This window comes from Cervus canadensis, chromosome 17 (assembly GCF_019320065.1).
Source record: "Cervus canadensis isolate Bull #8, Minnesota chromosome 17, ASM1932006v1, whole genome shotgun sequence".
In the NCBI taxonomy this organism is placed as follows: Eukaryota; Metazoa; Chordata; class Mammalia; order Artiodactyla; family Cervidae; genus Cervus; species Cervus canadensis.
The window spans coordinates 38667808-38682727 of record NC_057402.1 but is presented as its reverse complement, the minus strand read 5'-3'; the positions used below and the strand labels follow the sequence as shown (position 1 = coordinate 38682727).

The window sequence follows — 14920 nt, the reverse complement described above, 5'->3', positions numbered from 1 at the left end:
AGAGAGATCTCCTGTCCCTTTTGCCATGCGAGGACACAGCCTGAAGACAGTGGTCTATGAACCAGGAAGCAGGTCCTCACCAGACACTGAGTCTGCCAACCCACTGATCTTGAACCCTTACTCTCCCAACTATGAGAAATAAACGTCTGTTGTTTATAAGCCACCTGGTCTATGGCATTCTGTTACAATAGCCAGAATGGACTAAGACACCATGATTATAAATAACACACTGTAACTGTGAAGTCGCTTCAGTCGTGTCCGACTCTATGCGACCCCATAGACGGCAGCCCACCAGGCTTCCCCGTCCCTGGGATTCTCCAGGCAAGAACACTGGAGTGGGTTGCCATTTCCTTCTCCAATGCATGAAAGTGAAAAGTGAAAGTGAAGTCGCTTAGTCATGTCTAACTCTTAGCGACCCCATGGACTGCAGCCCACCAGGCTCCTCCGTCCATGGGATTTTCCAGGCAAAAGTACTGGAGTGGGGTGCCACTGCCTTCTCCAATACACTGTAAACTCAATACCATTATAAACATAATTATTGTTTTTATATTTAAATCATTAAATACAGGTTCTCATCAACTGTAATTTGCTGTCCCACCTGATTTTAGAGATGAAACAGATCTGAGTGATATACAGATGCCCATACTTGCATTGATCTTACCATAACTGCAAGTTCCTCATGGAAAGCACTGAATTTTCCAATTGTTTTTGTGTGTGTGTGTCTAATCCTAGAGCTCTCAGTAAATCATGGAGAATGCTGCAGGGTTCAATAAATGCTCATGCTGAAAAGCAGAGTGGAAAATCCCAAACTTTTTAAGCCAGCACAGTAATAAAACAGCTTCCTTCTAGGTTGCCAGTATTGCCTCTTCGCTGGGCTTACCCACAAGGTCCCATTCTCCATTTGGGATATAGCCACTGATGTCTGCCTCCTGCATTTGCAGATCCAAGGACCACCCTCCATAAGACCAGGACCCAAACTTCAGTTTGCACTGCTGCACATCAAAGGGGAACCAGCGCACGTCAATGTAGCAGGAGCTCTTGAAGATGCCTACATGGGCAATAAGACAGACCAAGACCTGCGTTAGACACACAGCTGTCTTGCACTGTTGGTGGAAATGCAAATTGGTCCAGCCACTATGGAAACAGTACAGAGGCTCCTCAAAAAATTACAAATATAACTAAATATGACCTTGTAATCCCACTCCTGAATACACATCCAAAGGAAACCGGTATCTTAAAGAGCTATCTGCACCCCATATTTACTGCAGCATTACTCACAACAGTCAAGACATAGAAAACAATGTAAGTGTTTGTTGATGGATAAATAGATAAAATAAAATATATATGTATCTATACTTAAGTTTATATTGATTATATGCAATATAATATATTCTTGATTATTATTATTATTCAGCCTTTAAAAAGATGAAAATCTTGCCATTCGCAACAACATGGATGAACCTGGAGGACCTTATGCTGAGTGAAATAAGTCAGACACAGAAAGACACATCCTGTAAATATCATTTACATGAAGAATTTGAAAAAAATAAATTTGAACTCAGAAACAGAGAGCAGAATAGTGGTTGCCAAGGGCTGGAGGGCGGCGGAAATGGGGGAGAAGTTGATCAAAGGGTACAAACTTTCAGTTGTAAGAGGAGGATTCACTGTGAGTATCTAATATACAGCACCGTGACTACAGTTAATATTTCAAGTATGCCTGAAATTAACTATGTGAGGTGATGGGTATGTTGATTAATCTGATCGTGGAAATAAATGGTTTCACAACATGTATGCATATGGGTGTGTGTGTGTGTGTATACATATCATACACACACACACAGATATACACGCATTCATGCTAAGTCACTTCAGTCGTGTCCAACTGTTTGCAACTCTATAGATTGTAGCCTGCCAGGGATTCCTGTCCATGGGATTCTGGAGTAGGTTCCCATGCCCTCCTCCAAGGGATCTTCCCAACCCAGGGATCGAACCTATATATATAATACTTATATATGTGATATATATATATACATATATACACACACACATATGTATATATGTATCCATACATATATGTATGTTTGTGTGTATATGTATGTGTATATATGTGTGAATGTATATATGATATATATATTACAATTTCATTTGTCAACTACACCTCGATAATGCTGGGAAAAAAAATGCACAGCAATTCCTTGGTCTCCATCTCATACACTGTTCATAATACACATAGCCTGCTCTTCATGGAGTGAAACTCTTGCCAGCCTGATCAAAGGTTGGCAAGTTAAATGATGCATCATTATGGATACTCTGCATGTCTCAGGATCAATGCTCTGTGCATATCCCCTGGACCATTTGTGCTCCCTTTAAGAGGAGGAGGAGGTGTGGATACCAGGGTCTCTCACCTGGGTGTGACCAAAGAGGCTTCAGTCCATTCTGCCCACCCAAACTGTAGCTAGACCTGTCCAGAACAAGCTGGGTCTTTTTGGAAAAATCTCTAGAAAAGAAGTTGAGCTGAGGCTTTAGTGTCTTTTACATTTCAAAGACTACACTGACATTTTCTATTTTGAGAGATTTCTGTGCAAAAAATTAAATGTTCTGTAAACTTTCTCATGCCATGCACATGCATCTCCAAATTCTAAACAGTAAGAGACATATAAAGAACGTTAAAAAATCCAATACAAGCTGATAAAAATAATGAAGAGCATAGAAACAGACTCTGAAAGGTGTGTGTGTGTGTGTGTGTGTTTGGTGAGGAGTGGAAGGAGCATTTTCTTTATGTTAAAAATTCAGGAAATATTTGGTTTATCTAGAAATATATGTGGAAGATAATTTTAATTCGCTTGAATTCTAGATTCAGAATAAAAACTAACAGGTTTTAGTTGAGGAGGTAGTGTTTGGACAAAAATTAGAATTTCCACTGAAAAGAAGGACATGACAAGTTGGCAGTGAGCTTCCCAGCACATCACTGAGATAAGCCCACTCCAGTGGGCTTTTATGCCCATTTATGCCCAAGTGCTCCCTGCTGCCCAGAGAAGGACCAGAATGCAGTGATGGCACAAACAGCTAAGGGTCCCAGTGTTCTCAGGGACAGGGCAGGTGCTCTATAAATCTTCTACCAAATTAAAAAAAAAAAAGTGAATGGAGGAAGGGACTCAGGGACCCCCTCACCCACAACCAAACTGTGAAAAGATAATAAATTTCCTGTCTCCTCAAGTCTCTTTAAATGGGATTTGCAGCATCACAGCCAATGTATGCAGGAATCTGGAAGTCATTACAGACACTGCCCTCTCATTATTGGGCTGGAAATCCTGAAACCCTCACTGCTGGTGGAAAATGAACTCTGTAACTGTAATATTCCATTTCTATGAAACGACCAGAAAAAGAGATTCTCTAGAGACAGAAAGCAGGTCAGTGGTTGCCGGCGGCTGGCAGTGAGGGTGGGGATTAACTGCAAACAGGCAAAAGGGATCTTCAGGGGGGTGATGGGAAATGTTCTAGAACTAGATTGCAGTCGTGGTCCTACACCTCTGTGAGTTTACTAAACATCATTGAATCATGTACTTAAAATGGGTCAGGTGTATGATATGTAATTTATAATACAAATCAATAATGTCATTTATAATACCTTAATAATGCTGTTAAAAAATAAAAATGTGACAGGGGAAAAAAAGTCATTTGATAACCAAGTCTATTTCAAAGCTTGCACTTGAAACACCTTTTGCTTGTTCAGTTGCTTGAGCAGAGCAGCTTCCCAGACAGGTCTACATGACCCCAGGAACAGGCTTGCTGCCCTGAACCAGACTGCCCTGAACCAGACTGCCCCACACTCTCCAGCCAGGGTAGGGGAGACTCCGACAGTCAAAGCTCAGGGTACCCTCCTGACGGATTCCAGGGGCCGTGGAGGCTGGGACACAGGTACGGGGCCCAGACGGGCTGGCGTACAGAGGACTCGTGGGCCAGGAGTGCTGCTCCTGTGGCTGAAAACGGCCCCAACCTTCAATACAACTCACAGCCCCATATTCTTCTACATGGATGACTACTGGAGATCATTTTCCAAAATAGCCCTCATGATAAAAGATGCAACTTCTAGGCCTGCTGTAAAAGAGTGTACCAGTGATGGAAGACCCTCTCCGAACTCTGTGTTAGGAAGAAGGTTTGCAAGGCCTGGGGGAGGCGAGGAGGGGTTGAGTGAAGCAGCAAGGAAGCACAAGCTATAAGACAGAAAACCTGAAAGTCTGAAGTCCTTCCATCTCCGCAGACAACAGTGGATGGTGTTGGCCTGTGACAGGTTCAGTCCCTCACGCATTTGTTTACCTCCACGTGGGCCAGGCCCCTGGTTGATGAGTGGTGGTTCTAATGGGAATAAACACAGATCCTTCCTTTGGGGTACTTACCCTCTGTTAACCCAGAAGAGCACAAAAACCACCACCCAGTAGGCAAAGCCAGCTCTACTGTGAGCGCTGTGTGTGTATGTGTGTGTGTGTGTGTGTGCGCGCGTGTGTGCACGCAATATGCAGTGTGTGTAGTGTGTGGTGTGCTTTTGTGTGATGTGTCTATTTGTGTGGTGTGTGTATGTATGTGTATGGTGGGTAATGTGTATGCATGTGTGGGGAGGTGTGTGTGTTATGCAGTATGTGTGTGTGGTATGTGGGCTGGTGATGAGGTGGGAGGTGGCTGCAGGCTGCCTGGGAGCAGGAAGTTAAACAAACAGTTGCAGTAGGGGAAATAACTCTGGGAAAGAACATGTGAAAAACCATCCAGAAGGTTTTTTAAAAATCTGTTAGTATCTCAAGGCGATGAAGCCCAAAACTCCCACCACATGGCTACTCGTGAATGGCCCAGGGCCCTGCAAACTGATAGGAATGACAGGCTGGTGAGACGAGATTTATCCATCGGCTGCCTGAGAAGGAGAGACATGCTTTCAGGAAGAACTCGTCGGATCTCATCTCCAACCAGTGAGATGCGCTGGGCTTTACTATGCACACTCAAGAAGCCAGTCCAGCAAGGTCAACATCTGGAGGGCAGCACCTGCCCAGGTATCCAGTGTAGTGGGAAGGAAAATTGGGGTTGCGAGGGAAGAAATGGCCGAGGAACTGGCTTGCAGATTGTAAGGAGGATGGGAATGACCTAACAAGGAAGACTTGTTTTAGTTGTGGAAGAAATTTAAAGAACACAAGACAGACAATAAGGACAGAGGTCAGGTGTTGGCAAAGACAGCTTGAGCCATGATCCCAAGACAAAAAAACAGGAAGATGGCATTGCCAACATTCAGGGAATACACGGGGGCCTGGAGGAGAAGAAGGCAGGAGCAACAGGCATGTGTGGTAGCTAAGGATGCCCAGAGCACAGAGCCAGCTGCTGCCCCTGGGAGCTCCACTGGGCACCCCAACCTCCCCCACACTGTCTAAATGCGGGGGACCAAGGGAGTGGTGCTTACCTGGAGGGAGGTACTGGCAGTGCCCAGAGGAATTCACTAGCACATTGGTGTGGAACGTAGCATCAAACCGTTCATCAGCACTAGAAAGAAGAGAAGGATCCGTAAGCCAAGCCGGCCAGGCAGTGGGTTCCCCAGGCCCTTGGGGTGGTTGTTCCCGCGGTCTGAGCAGCTCTGAAAAGGGCTGTTGCTTTCAGGTGGGGCAGCTGGCAGCAGTGTAAGAGCCCCACGTGGGGCTGACCTGGTAGGTCTTCCCAGAGGATAGGGGGATGGGGCCAATGCCCTCCTTCATTTCACAGGGACGTTGATTTTTTCCATATGCATGTTAAACAAAGCTCTTAGCAAAATGAAACCTGAAGACAACTTAGGAGGACATTACAGATGAGACATTTCAATCTATCTGCAGGAGACAGAGTTGGGGGAAGCAAAGTGCCTCTCTATCAGCCCAGAAGAGTGGAATTTGGATCCACTGTATTCAGGGCTCTAGTGTCAGCCCCATGAATGGGTCCAAAGCTCAGATGGTGCTTGACAAATTCATCTTGAGTGACTGAGGCTGCAGATGCCCAGGGGAGCTGGGCAGCCTTTAGGGGTACCCGAATCCAGGACTGGTGATGACAGGTGGAGAGAACAGAATCAGGTTCAAGTTTAGATAAATGCACCCTACCCCACCCCTAGCCATGCTCAGAACCTCCTCCAGACAGCAGTGACCAACTCGGTTAAAAGAAGCACACAAAACAGGAAGGAAAAAATAATTAAGACCAAGAGCCCTTAATATCCAGGTCTTTCACTTTCTGTGTTCTGACACTTTGACATCTGGGGCCTTCCTGACCCTGGAGGGACTGTCCCCATCACCCCACTGCTCCAGATTAACCAATTCCTGGAGAGAGCAAACAACTCAATCAGGTGAAAACCAACTAATCCAGAGCCCACACCCCAACTAGCTCCTTTATGGAGCTCTCATCTCCCGGCCACCATCCACCCACCCAGGGGTAGACACCAGACAAAGAGCAACAAGCCATATGCACCAGAGCCTGCTGAAAGCATTCCAAATTCTAGCCATGCTTACCCTGCCTCACCACTTCCATTCTGTGGAAACCACAATAAAGCCTTTTAAGCACGTTTTCTCCCCAAGCCCTCTGCCTTCTGATTGACCCTGGTGCTTCCCTGTGTGGCCCTGTGTGGTGAGCAAGCCTCCTGTTTCTAGGGAACTGTGAGTATCTAATAAACTTCCTTCCTTCATCATTTCTGTGTCTGCATCTTACCATAACCTGATTAAAACATATCCTTAAAATACTGCCCTATGGGTGAATAAAAAGTAAACGGCCTTAAGAAAATGTAGGCAGCCAGTCATGGTACCAGCACCATGAGTTAAATTCCCCTCCTTTTAGTAACTGGAGGACCTCTGCTATGGGCTGCCCATGTCTCCAGAGCCTCTGCAGTCTTTTCTGTCTCCAGCATTCTCTAAAGGGGAAAGTCACCATCACGAGATGTCTGAGGACAGGCTTCATTGTGAGAGACACAGTCAAGAATAGAGACAAGAAAGATCCAAGAAGAAACTGTCAACGAAAGGAATGAAAAATCACCTCTTAAAAAAAGTAATACCCTCATAAAAATTCAAATGGATACTGCATTTAGAAAAACAGAGGGCAATATGGAAGTTAAAATATGACCTATGAAATACATCTTTAAAAATGAGTGGGAGGTTTGGCTGATAAGAATCACTGAGATGAAATATAGGACAAAAGGGATGAGGGTCTCAAAGTAAAGGCTGGGGAAGTTCACTCAACAGAAGTGGAGGAAACATCAGGGGAGTGGGAGGGAGAGAAATCACATGCACAACTTTTAGAGCTGAAAGAAACCCCTAAAGTATGAAGGCAAAAAAAGCTGTTTTCAAGAACATTCAGGTGTTTCTTATGTATATTTTCTTGGCCATGGACTTGATCATCAGCTCCAGAAAAATGAGGGTGAACACTAAAGAAGAAACAAACTTTCAGACTAAACTTAAAGATCCAGAAAAAGGATTTTCAGGATGAACTGTGTAGAGGGTCTAGCAAAAGGGTTGGGGGTCCAAATTACAGCAAGATATGAGGGGTCTCTGAAGAGTAAAGTGGATTCAGAGTAATGAACAGAAGAAACAACAAGCTGGAAAACACCACAGATTTGATTAAGGACTCATTATTTTAAAAATCTTTAAGTAAAAAACAGCACCAGAAACTTCAGGAAAAACTGGACAAGTAAGCTTTGGTTTGAAGATAAAAAATGTGATGATGCTGAAAGGAAGAAGACTAAGCTATGATAAAATGATAATCCTCTGAGATGAAGAAGGTCATATCCACTCCCTCAGTTGTAAACACATTCAGGGAGAGAGAAGGAGGAAGGCTCAAGATGTAAATATTCTTTGCTTGACAGCAGCCTGTACCCAAGTGTCCTCATGAGACACCAACAGTGACTGGTGCCAAACAGCTGAGCATGTGGGCCTTCACAAATTTACCCTGGATTTTACCCTGCTTTTTAAATTAGGGTCTCTGGAACTCCAAGATTCTGTGGAGGTGCTTCAGGCTTCTACAAGTGTTTGATTCCAAGTTTCTTTTCCTTGTGTTTCAAAATATGAATAAAAGTCCAAACACACTCAAACAATTGTTTTTAACATCTTAACTCTTCAGACACTCGATGTATTAATTAATTAACGTGGCCCGATTCACTACTTTACTGGGGAAAGTTTAGCTTAAGACTCCTCTTGCCATGAATATTACATGCATATGGAACTCTTGGAAATGAGTCACCCAGTAAAATTTCAGGTTGGCAGTACTACTCTATTAAAACAGTTCGCATTTGGTCCTACAATTCCAGCATAGAACCTGCATCTGCCTTGACATCTCTTCCCACCTCTGTAGCAACAAAGGCAGAAAGCACAGTGTGATGCTGGCATAGCTTTACTCATTTTAAGCTTGGGTGTTATCTTGTCTAATTTTTATAGTTATAATAAAGACTGTGGGCAACTGTTAGTGATTAATTTTGGATGAAAAACATACACACAGCTCCTTCTTCATGGATTTGAATCAATTTAACTGAAGAGACTCTAGAGATCACAAGGAAAGTGGGTAAAAACAAGATAAAAATCTTGTTACCATTAGCAACAGCTTACCTTTGTGACTCTGTGATTTCTGAATATGGTTCAACCAAAATAGAACACTGAGATAAATGGAACTGTACCACTGTCATCATTATCAAAATTCAAATCTTAGTACTCATTGTGGAAGTTTTAGGTTCTTTCCCACAGGCAAATTGATTTTATATATAAATAATATAAATGTAATTCTGGTAATAATTATGTGCTAATACCACTTTATCTGTTTTCACCATTAGGGCTGGAGATAAACTTTGTTTGAAAAGAGGTCCTGTGCTAAAATCTGAGTCTGAAAATGGGAAGGGGATGAAAAGTCCCTGTGAAACACAAGTTACCAAAACTATGTCAAGGACCTGACAGGCGACAATACCAGGAATGTCCAGGACACAGGACACAGGTGACTCTGGTCACCCTGGAGGCTGTGTGGGCCCATATAACTCAACTCATTTTCTTTCTCTGTGCTGGTGTACATAAGAAACCTTCTGTATTAAACTTTTAGGATCAAACATATATATTTTTTTCTTGACTACTGGAAAACAGGGTGTACCCTCAGAGCTTTTGACAACCCTGGCACACGGCTCTTCACTCCCCTCAAAAGCTCTACTCTCTGGCTGCTGTGGTCCCTGTCCAGCTAGTGATGGATAGATGAGCTTGCACTTAGTATGAAGAGAGCTCTGGGCACCCCCACCGAGAGGTGCTCATGGAGAGGGAGGGTTATTTAATCCCAATATTGAAGGTGCGGGTCCTACATCATCAGTCAGAGGACTTCTAGACGGGCTCTAAGGATGTGCAGAAGGCTCAAAAGTGGAAAGGTGAGCGTGTCACCAGCGGAAAGTGCAGTCTGGTCACATGCATGGAGGTAGACTGGACCAAGGGAGGCTTCACGAAGGTAAGGTGTGGTTGGAGCAGGGGTGAGTGAGATGCTGTCCTAGGCACTCACTCACTCAAGGCAAGTACTACAGGGGCTTGAGAGTAAACCACCAGTGGTGTGCCTGCAGGACCCAAGGGCCCATCCTTATGGGAGGATTTCAAACTGTGCTTCCAGATGTCCCAGCAGCACAGGCAGGCAGAGCCCAGGGGGCACAAGCAAACCCTGGTGGTCTGGGCCAAGATTGCTCCCTCCTCCTCATCCCCAGGGTGTAACACAGTGCCAGATCCGGCCCTGGGAAGTGCTCCTGGCACTGGAAGCAGAGCCCTCCAATCCCAGCTCCGTGCAACCTCTGCTTATCTGACCTGGCAGCACCGACCCCCACCTCTGAGCAAAAAACCCAGATTCAATACACTGCTGCCCAGAGCACACTGTGGGCTCCTGAGGTGAGGACTGTAATGAACAGGGTCTCGGGCACCATCAGACCTGTTTCCCCTGAGGTCACACGGTCCTCAAAAGACAGAAAGAGGGAGAGCAGAAAAGACAAAAATGATCTTAATTTTCCTAACACACAAAAAAATTATGATTACGTGATGAGGATAGAGATGTCAGTAATGCTACAGTGGCAATTACATCACAATATAAATGTGAATCAGGGATTCCCTGGTGACTCAGCGGTAAAGAATCTGCCTGCAATGCAGGAGCTGCAAGAGCTGCAGGTGGCGCAGGGTTGATGCCTGGGTGGAGAAGACCCCTGGAGGAGGATCTGGCAACCTACTCCAGTATTCCAGCCTGGAATTCCAGCCTGGCAGGCTACAGTCCATAGGGTCACAAAGCATCAGACACAACTGAAGTGACTTAGCACACGGCACATACATGTGTATCAAATCAACACACTGTACATGGTAAACATACAATATTTTACATATACCTCAATTATATCTCAATAAAATAATAAAATTTAAAATATTGTAAGAAAAAAGTATGTGAAGAAAAAAGAGGAAATCCATCTATCTCAAACAACTGTCAGTGGAAGGTGTCATTTATCTTAAATCTCTTAATTAAAAAAAAAAGCTGCCAATTACATGTTAAGACACCACTGATGCCTAGATTTCAGAGGACAAGTATCTGCAGAGAAAAGATCAATTTTGTTTCAAAAACTAGTAGTTAAGTCCTTTATCTGGGTATTTTTATTTTGCTTTATATTTTATCCTAAAGTGTTACGACAGGTTCAAACTATAGCCATGTGACTTGTCATAGATTGTGACCAAAAAGTCTTGAGCAGAACTGAAATTTCTTGGTTGTTTGTACCTTTCAGAGATCCCAGGAGGCAGACATCTAGGCATTAGCAGGAGGCTTCCAGAAGAATTTATCAACATCTTTTCTTTAACCACCAATTTATATGTTACATGGTATACAACATGGATGTGATGATAACAATCAGATGTAACACTGGATAGATTATAACAATGTTGCAACAGTGTTATAAATAATATAACATAATAATGGATGCTTGCTCCTTGGAAGAAAAGTTATGACAAACCTAGACAGCATATTAAATAGCAGAGACACTACTTTGCAGACAAAGGTCCATATAGTCAAAGCTATGGTTTTTCCAGTGGTCATGTATGGATATGAGAGTTGGACCATAAAGAAGGCTGACTACTGAAGAATTTATGCTTTTGAACTGTGGTATTGGAGAAGACTCTTGAGAGTCCCTTGCACAGCAAGGAGATCAAACCAGTCCATCCTAAAAGAAATCAACCCTGAACACTCATCGGAAGGACTGATGCTGAAACTGAAGCTCCAATACTTTGGCCACCTGATGCAAAGTGTCGGCTCAATGGAAAAGACCCTGATGTTGGGAAAGATTGAAAGCAGGAGGACAGGGGGATGACAGAGGAAAAGATGGTTGGATGGCATCACCAACTCAATGGACATGAGTTTGAGCAAGCGCCAGGAGATGGTGCAGGATGAGGAAGCCTGGCATGCTGCAGTCCATGGGGTTGCAAAGAGTCAGACACAACTGACTCTTTGCAACAGTGTTATAAATAATATGGGATAAATGTTACCATGGAATATGTCAAGTTTCTGGGTTCCCAAGTTTGTTTCTTTATTAACAAAGGACTATTTCTGATCCAGGACAACATCATTTTAATCACTGCAACAGAATGGAAACATTGGTATTTGGCAGGCTAAATCCTCCAACTTTGTCCTTTGTTTAAAAATTATCTTACCTATTCCTTGGCCCTTTACTCATGTCCAATCCCATAAAGACTGAGTGAAGACTTCAGTTGGAATCACGTAAAATTTACAGACTAGTTTGGGAGATTTCAATATCTTTATGATATTGAGTTTTCCCAGAAATATATAACTCATCATTTATTTTGGTCTTAGATTTTTCAATTGACATTTTTTAACACCTGCAGATATTAGAAATAAGATTTGTTTAATTACATTTTCTAAATGTTGCAAGAGTAAAGATATACATTCATATTTTCATACTTGTATCCAAAATATTTTGTCTAGAGTCTCTAAGAGTTCTTCATGTAAAAAAGTCATATAGTCTGTGAATGATGATAATCTAGTTTGTTGCTATTTAGTCGCTAAGTCTTGTCTGACTCTCTGTGACCCCATGGACTGTAGCCCACCAGACTCTTCTGTCCATGGGATTTCCCAGGCAAGCATACTGGAGCAGGTTGCCATTCCCTTCTCCAGGGGATCTTCCCAACCCAGAAATTGAACTTGTGTCTCCAGCATTGCAGGTGGATTCTTTACCACTGAGACATATTCCTTTCTAATTCTCAATATTTTGTTCTTTTACTTTTCTTATTATTTAAATTCATACCATTATTAAAGATATTTTTAAGTGATCTTTATTTTGTTCTACATATAGAAACCTGAAATGTTTCACCATTAAATGATCTTTTGGTAAAGACCTTACTTCAGGTTACACAAGTTTTCTTCTATTTCACAAATGGGTATTAAATACTATCAATTGATTTTTCTCTAACTACCAAGATGATCAAATGATTTCTCTCCTTCATTCTGTTTATAGAGTGAATTATAGCAATGAAGTTTTCTAAAGTTAAAACTTGCATTCTTATTAGAAAACTAAATTTGTTAAATAATTTAAAAAATTACTGCTAGATTTAGTGAAATACTTTAGTTAAGATGTATACATACATGCTCATAAGTGATGCTAGGTGGGACTTGCCTGCAAAATACACCTTTTCAAATTTATTTTTAAAAATGTATCAATCAAGAGGGTGAAAGGCAAGCTTCAGACTGGTAGAAAATACTTGAGAAAAGATATTTCTAATAAAGACTGCTATCCAAATAACTCTTCACAGTAAGAAAACAACCCAATCAAAAATGGGTCAAAAACTTGAACAGGTACATCAACAATGAAGATACGAGGGAATGTAAATTTAAACAACCAGATATCATCACACACCTACCAAATGATCAAACCCAAGATCACTGAGAACACCAAATCTGGCAAGGATATAGAGCAACAGCAACTTTCATTCACTACTGATGGGTATGCAAAATGGAACAATCACTTTGAAAGACAGTTTGGCTGTTTCTTACAAGACTAACCACCCCCTTACCATTGTTGTTGTTTTTCAGTCACTCAGTTGTGTCCCAAGTCTTTGTGACCCCATGGACTGAAGCATGCCAGGCTTCCCTGTTCTTCACTATCTCCCAGAGTTTGCTCAAACTCGTCCATGTCCATTGATTCATGATGCCATACAACCATCTCATCCTCTGTTGTCCCTTTCTCTTCTTGCCCTCAATCTTTCCCAGCATCAGGGTCTTTTCCAATAAGTTGGCTCTTCTCATCAGGTGGTCAAAGTACTGGAGCTTCAGCTTCAGCATCAGTCCTTCCAATGAATATTCAGAGTTGATTTCGTTTAGAATTGACTGGTTTGATCTCCTTGCTGTCCAAGGGACTCTCAAGAGTCTTCTCCAGCACCACATTTCAAAAGCATCAATTCTTTGATGCTCAGCATTCTTTCACATCCATACATGGCTACTGGAAAAGCCATAGCTTTGACTACATAGATCTTCGTCGGCAAAGTGATGTCTCTGCTTTTTAATACACCTGTCTAGGTTTGTCACAGCTCTTCTTCCAAGAAGCAGGCGTCTTTTAATTTCATGGCTGCAGTCACCATCTGCAGTGATTTTGGAGCCCAAGAAAATAAAGTCTGTCTCTGTTTCCATTTTTTCCCTATCTGTTTGCCATGAAGTGATGGAACTGGGTGCTATGATATTAGCTTTTTGAATGTTGGACTGGATGAAGCACAAGCTGGAATCAAGACTGCTGGGAGAAATAACAATAACCTCAGATATGCAGATGACACCACCCTTATGGCAGAAAGTGAAGAGGAATTAAAGAGCCTCTTGATGAAAGTGAAAGTGGAGAGTGAAAAAGCTCGCTTAAAACTTGACATTCAAACAATGTAGATCATGGCATCTGGTCCTATCACTTCATGGCAAATGGTGAAACTATGGCAACAGGGACAGACTTTATTTTCTTGGGCTCCAAAGTCACTGCAGATGGTGACTGCAGCCATGAAATTAAAAGATGCTTGCTCCTTGGAAGAAAAGCTATGACCAACCTAGACAGCATATTAAAAAGCAGAGACATTACTTTGCCAACAAAGGTCCATCTAGTCAAATATATGGTTTTTCCAGTAGTTTTGTATGGATGTGAGAGTTGACCCATAAAGAAAGCTAAGCACCTAAGAATTGATGCTTTTGGACTGTGGTGTTGGAGAAGACTCTTGAACGGTCCTTGGACTGCAAAGAGATCAGACCAGTTAATCCTAAAGGAAATCAGTCCTGAATATTTATTGGAAGGACTGATGCTAAAGCTGAAGCTCCAATTGTGGCCACCTGATACAAAGAACACACTCATTAGAAAAGACCCTGATGCTTGAAGGCAGGTGGAGAGGGGGACGACAGAGGATAAAATGGTTGGAGGGCATCACTGACTCGATGGACATGAGTTTGAGCAAGCTCTGGGAGCTGGTGATGTGACAGGGATGCCTGGCGTGCTGCAGTCCATGGGGTCACAAGGAGTTGGACACGACTGAGTGACTGAACTGTTTAATGTAAGCATTTAAGGCTACGAATTTCCCCTTACATATATATACACATGCTCTCACACATTCACACCCACTAAAGTTTTTTTTTATTCACATTTGGGTATTCAGTTCTCTAGATATATGTTTTAAGTAGAATGAGGACACATCTCTATTTGTGTCTATCTGTATCCATTTCTCTACATTAGATGAGGCTTGTTAACTGTGGAGTTCTATTGATACACACTTTTTTCCCTTCTTGAACTATCAAGTACTAAAAAAGTACACTAAAATCTTTTATCATAATTATGGATTTATCTACCAATTTTTCTTCATTTGTATCAAAGTCATTTTACTAGGTGTATACATGTGAAATTTGTTATATATTTTTAGAAATT

General features: G+C 42.4%; 1 protein-coding gene across 2 annotated transcripts in view; it reads right to left on the bottom strand.

The window, feature by feature from the left end:
• Positions 1-14920, bottom strand: part of LOC122419734 (neuronal acetylcholine receptor subunit alpha-7) — a 141055-nt gene that overhangs the window by 20712 nt on the left and 105423 nt on the right. The window contains exons 5-6 of one of the 2 annotated variants that reach the window (XM_043434535.1): positions 5441-5520; positions 881-1048 (exon numbers count right to left, since the gene is read on the bottom strand). In XM_043434535.1, the coding sequence (XP_043290470.1) occupies positions 881-1048; positions 5441-5520 (248 nt within the window). The remainder of the gene's footprint in view (positions 1-880; positions 1049-5440; positions 5521-14920) is intronic. The other variant, XM_043434536.1, reaches the window with a different exon arrangement.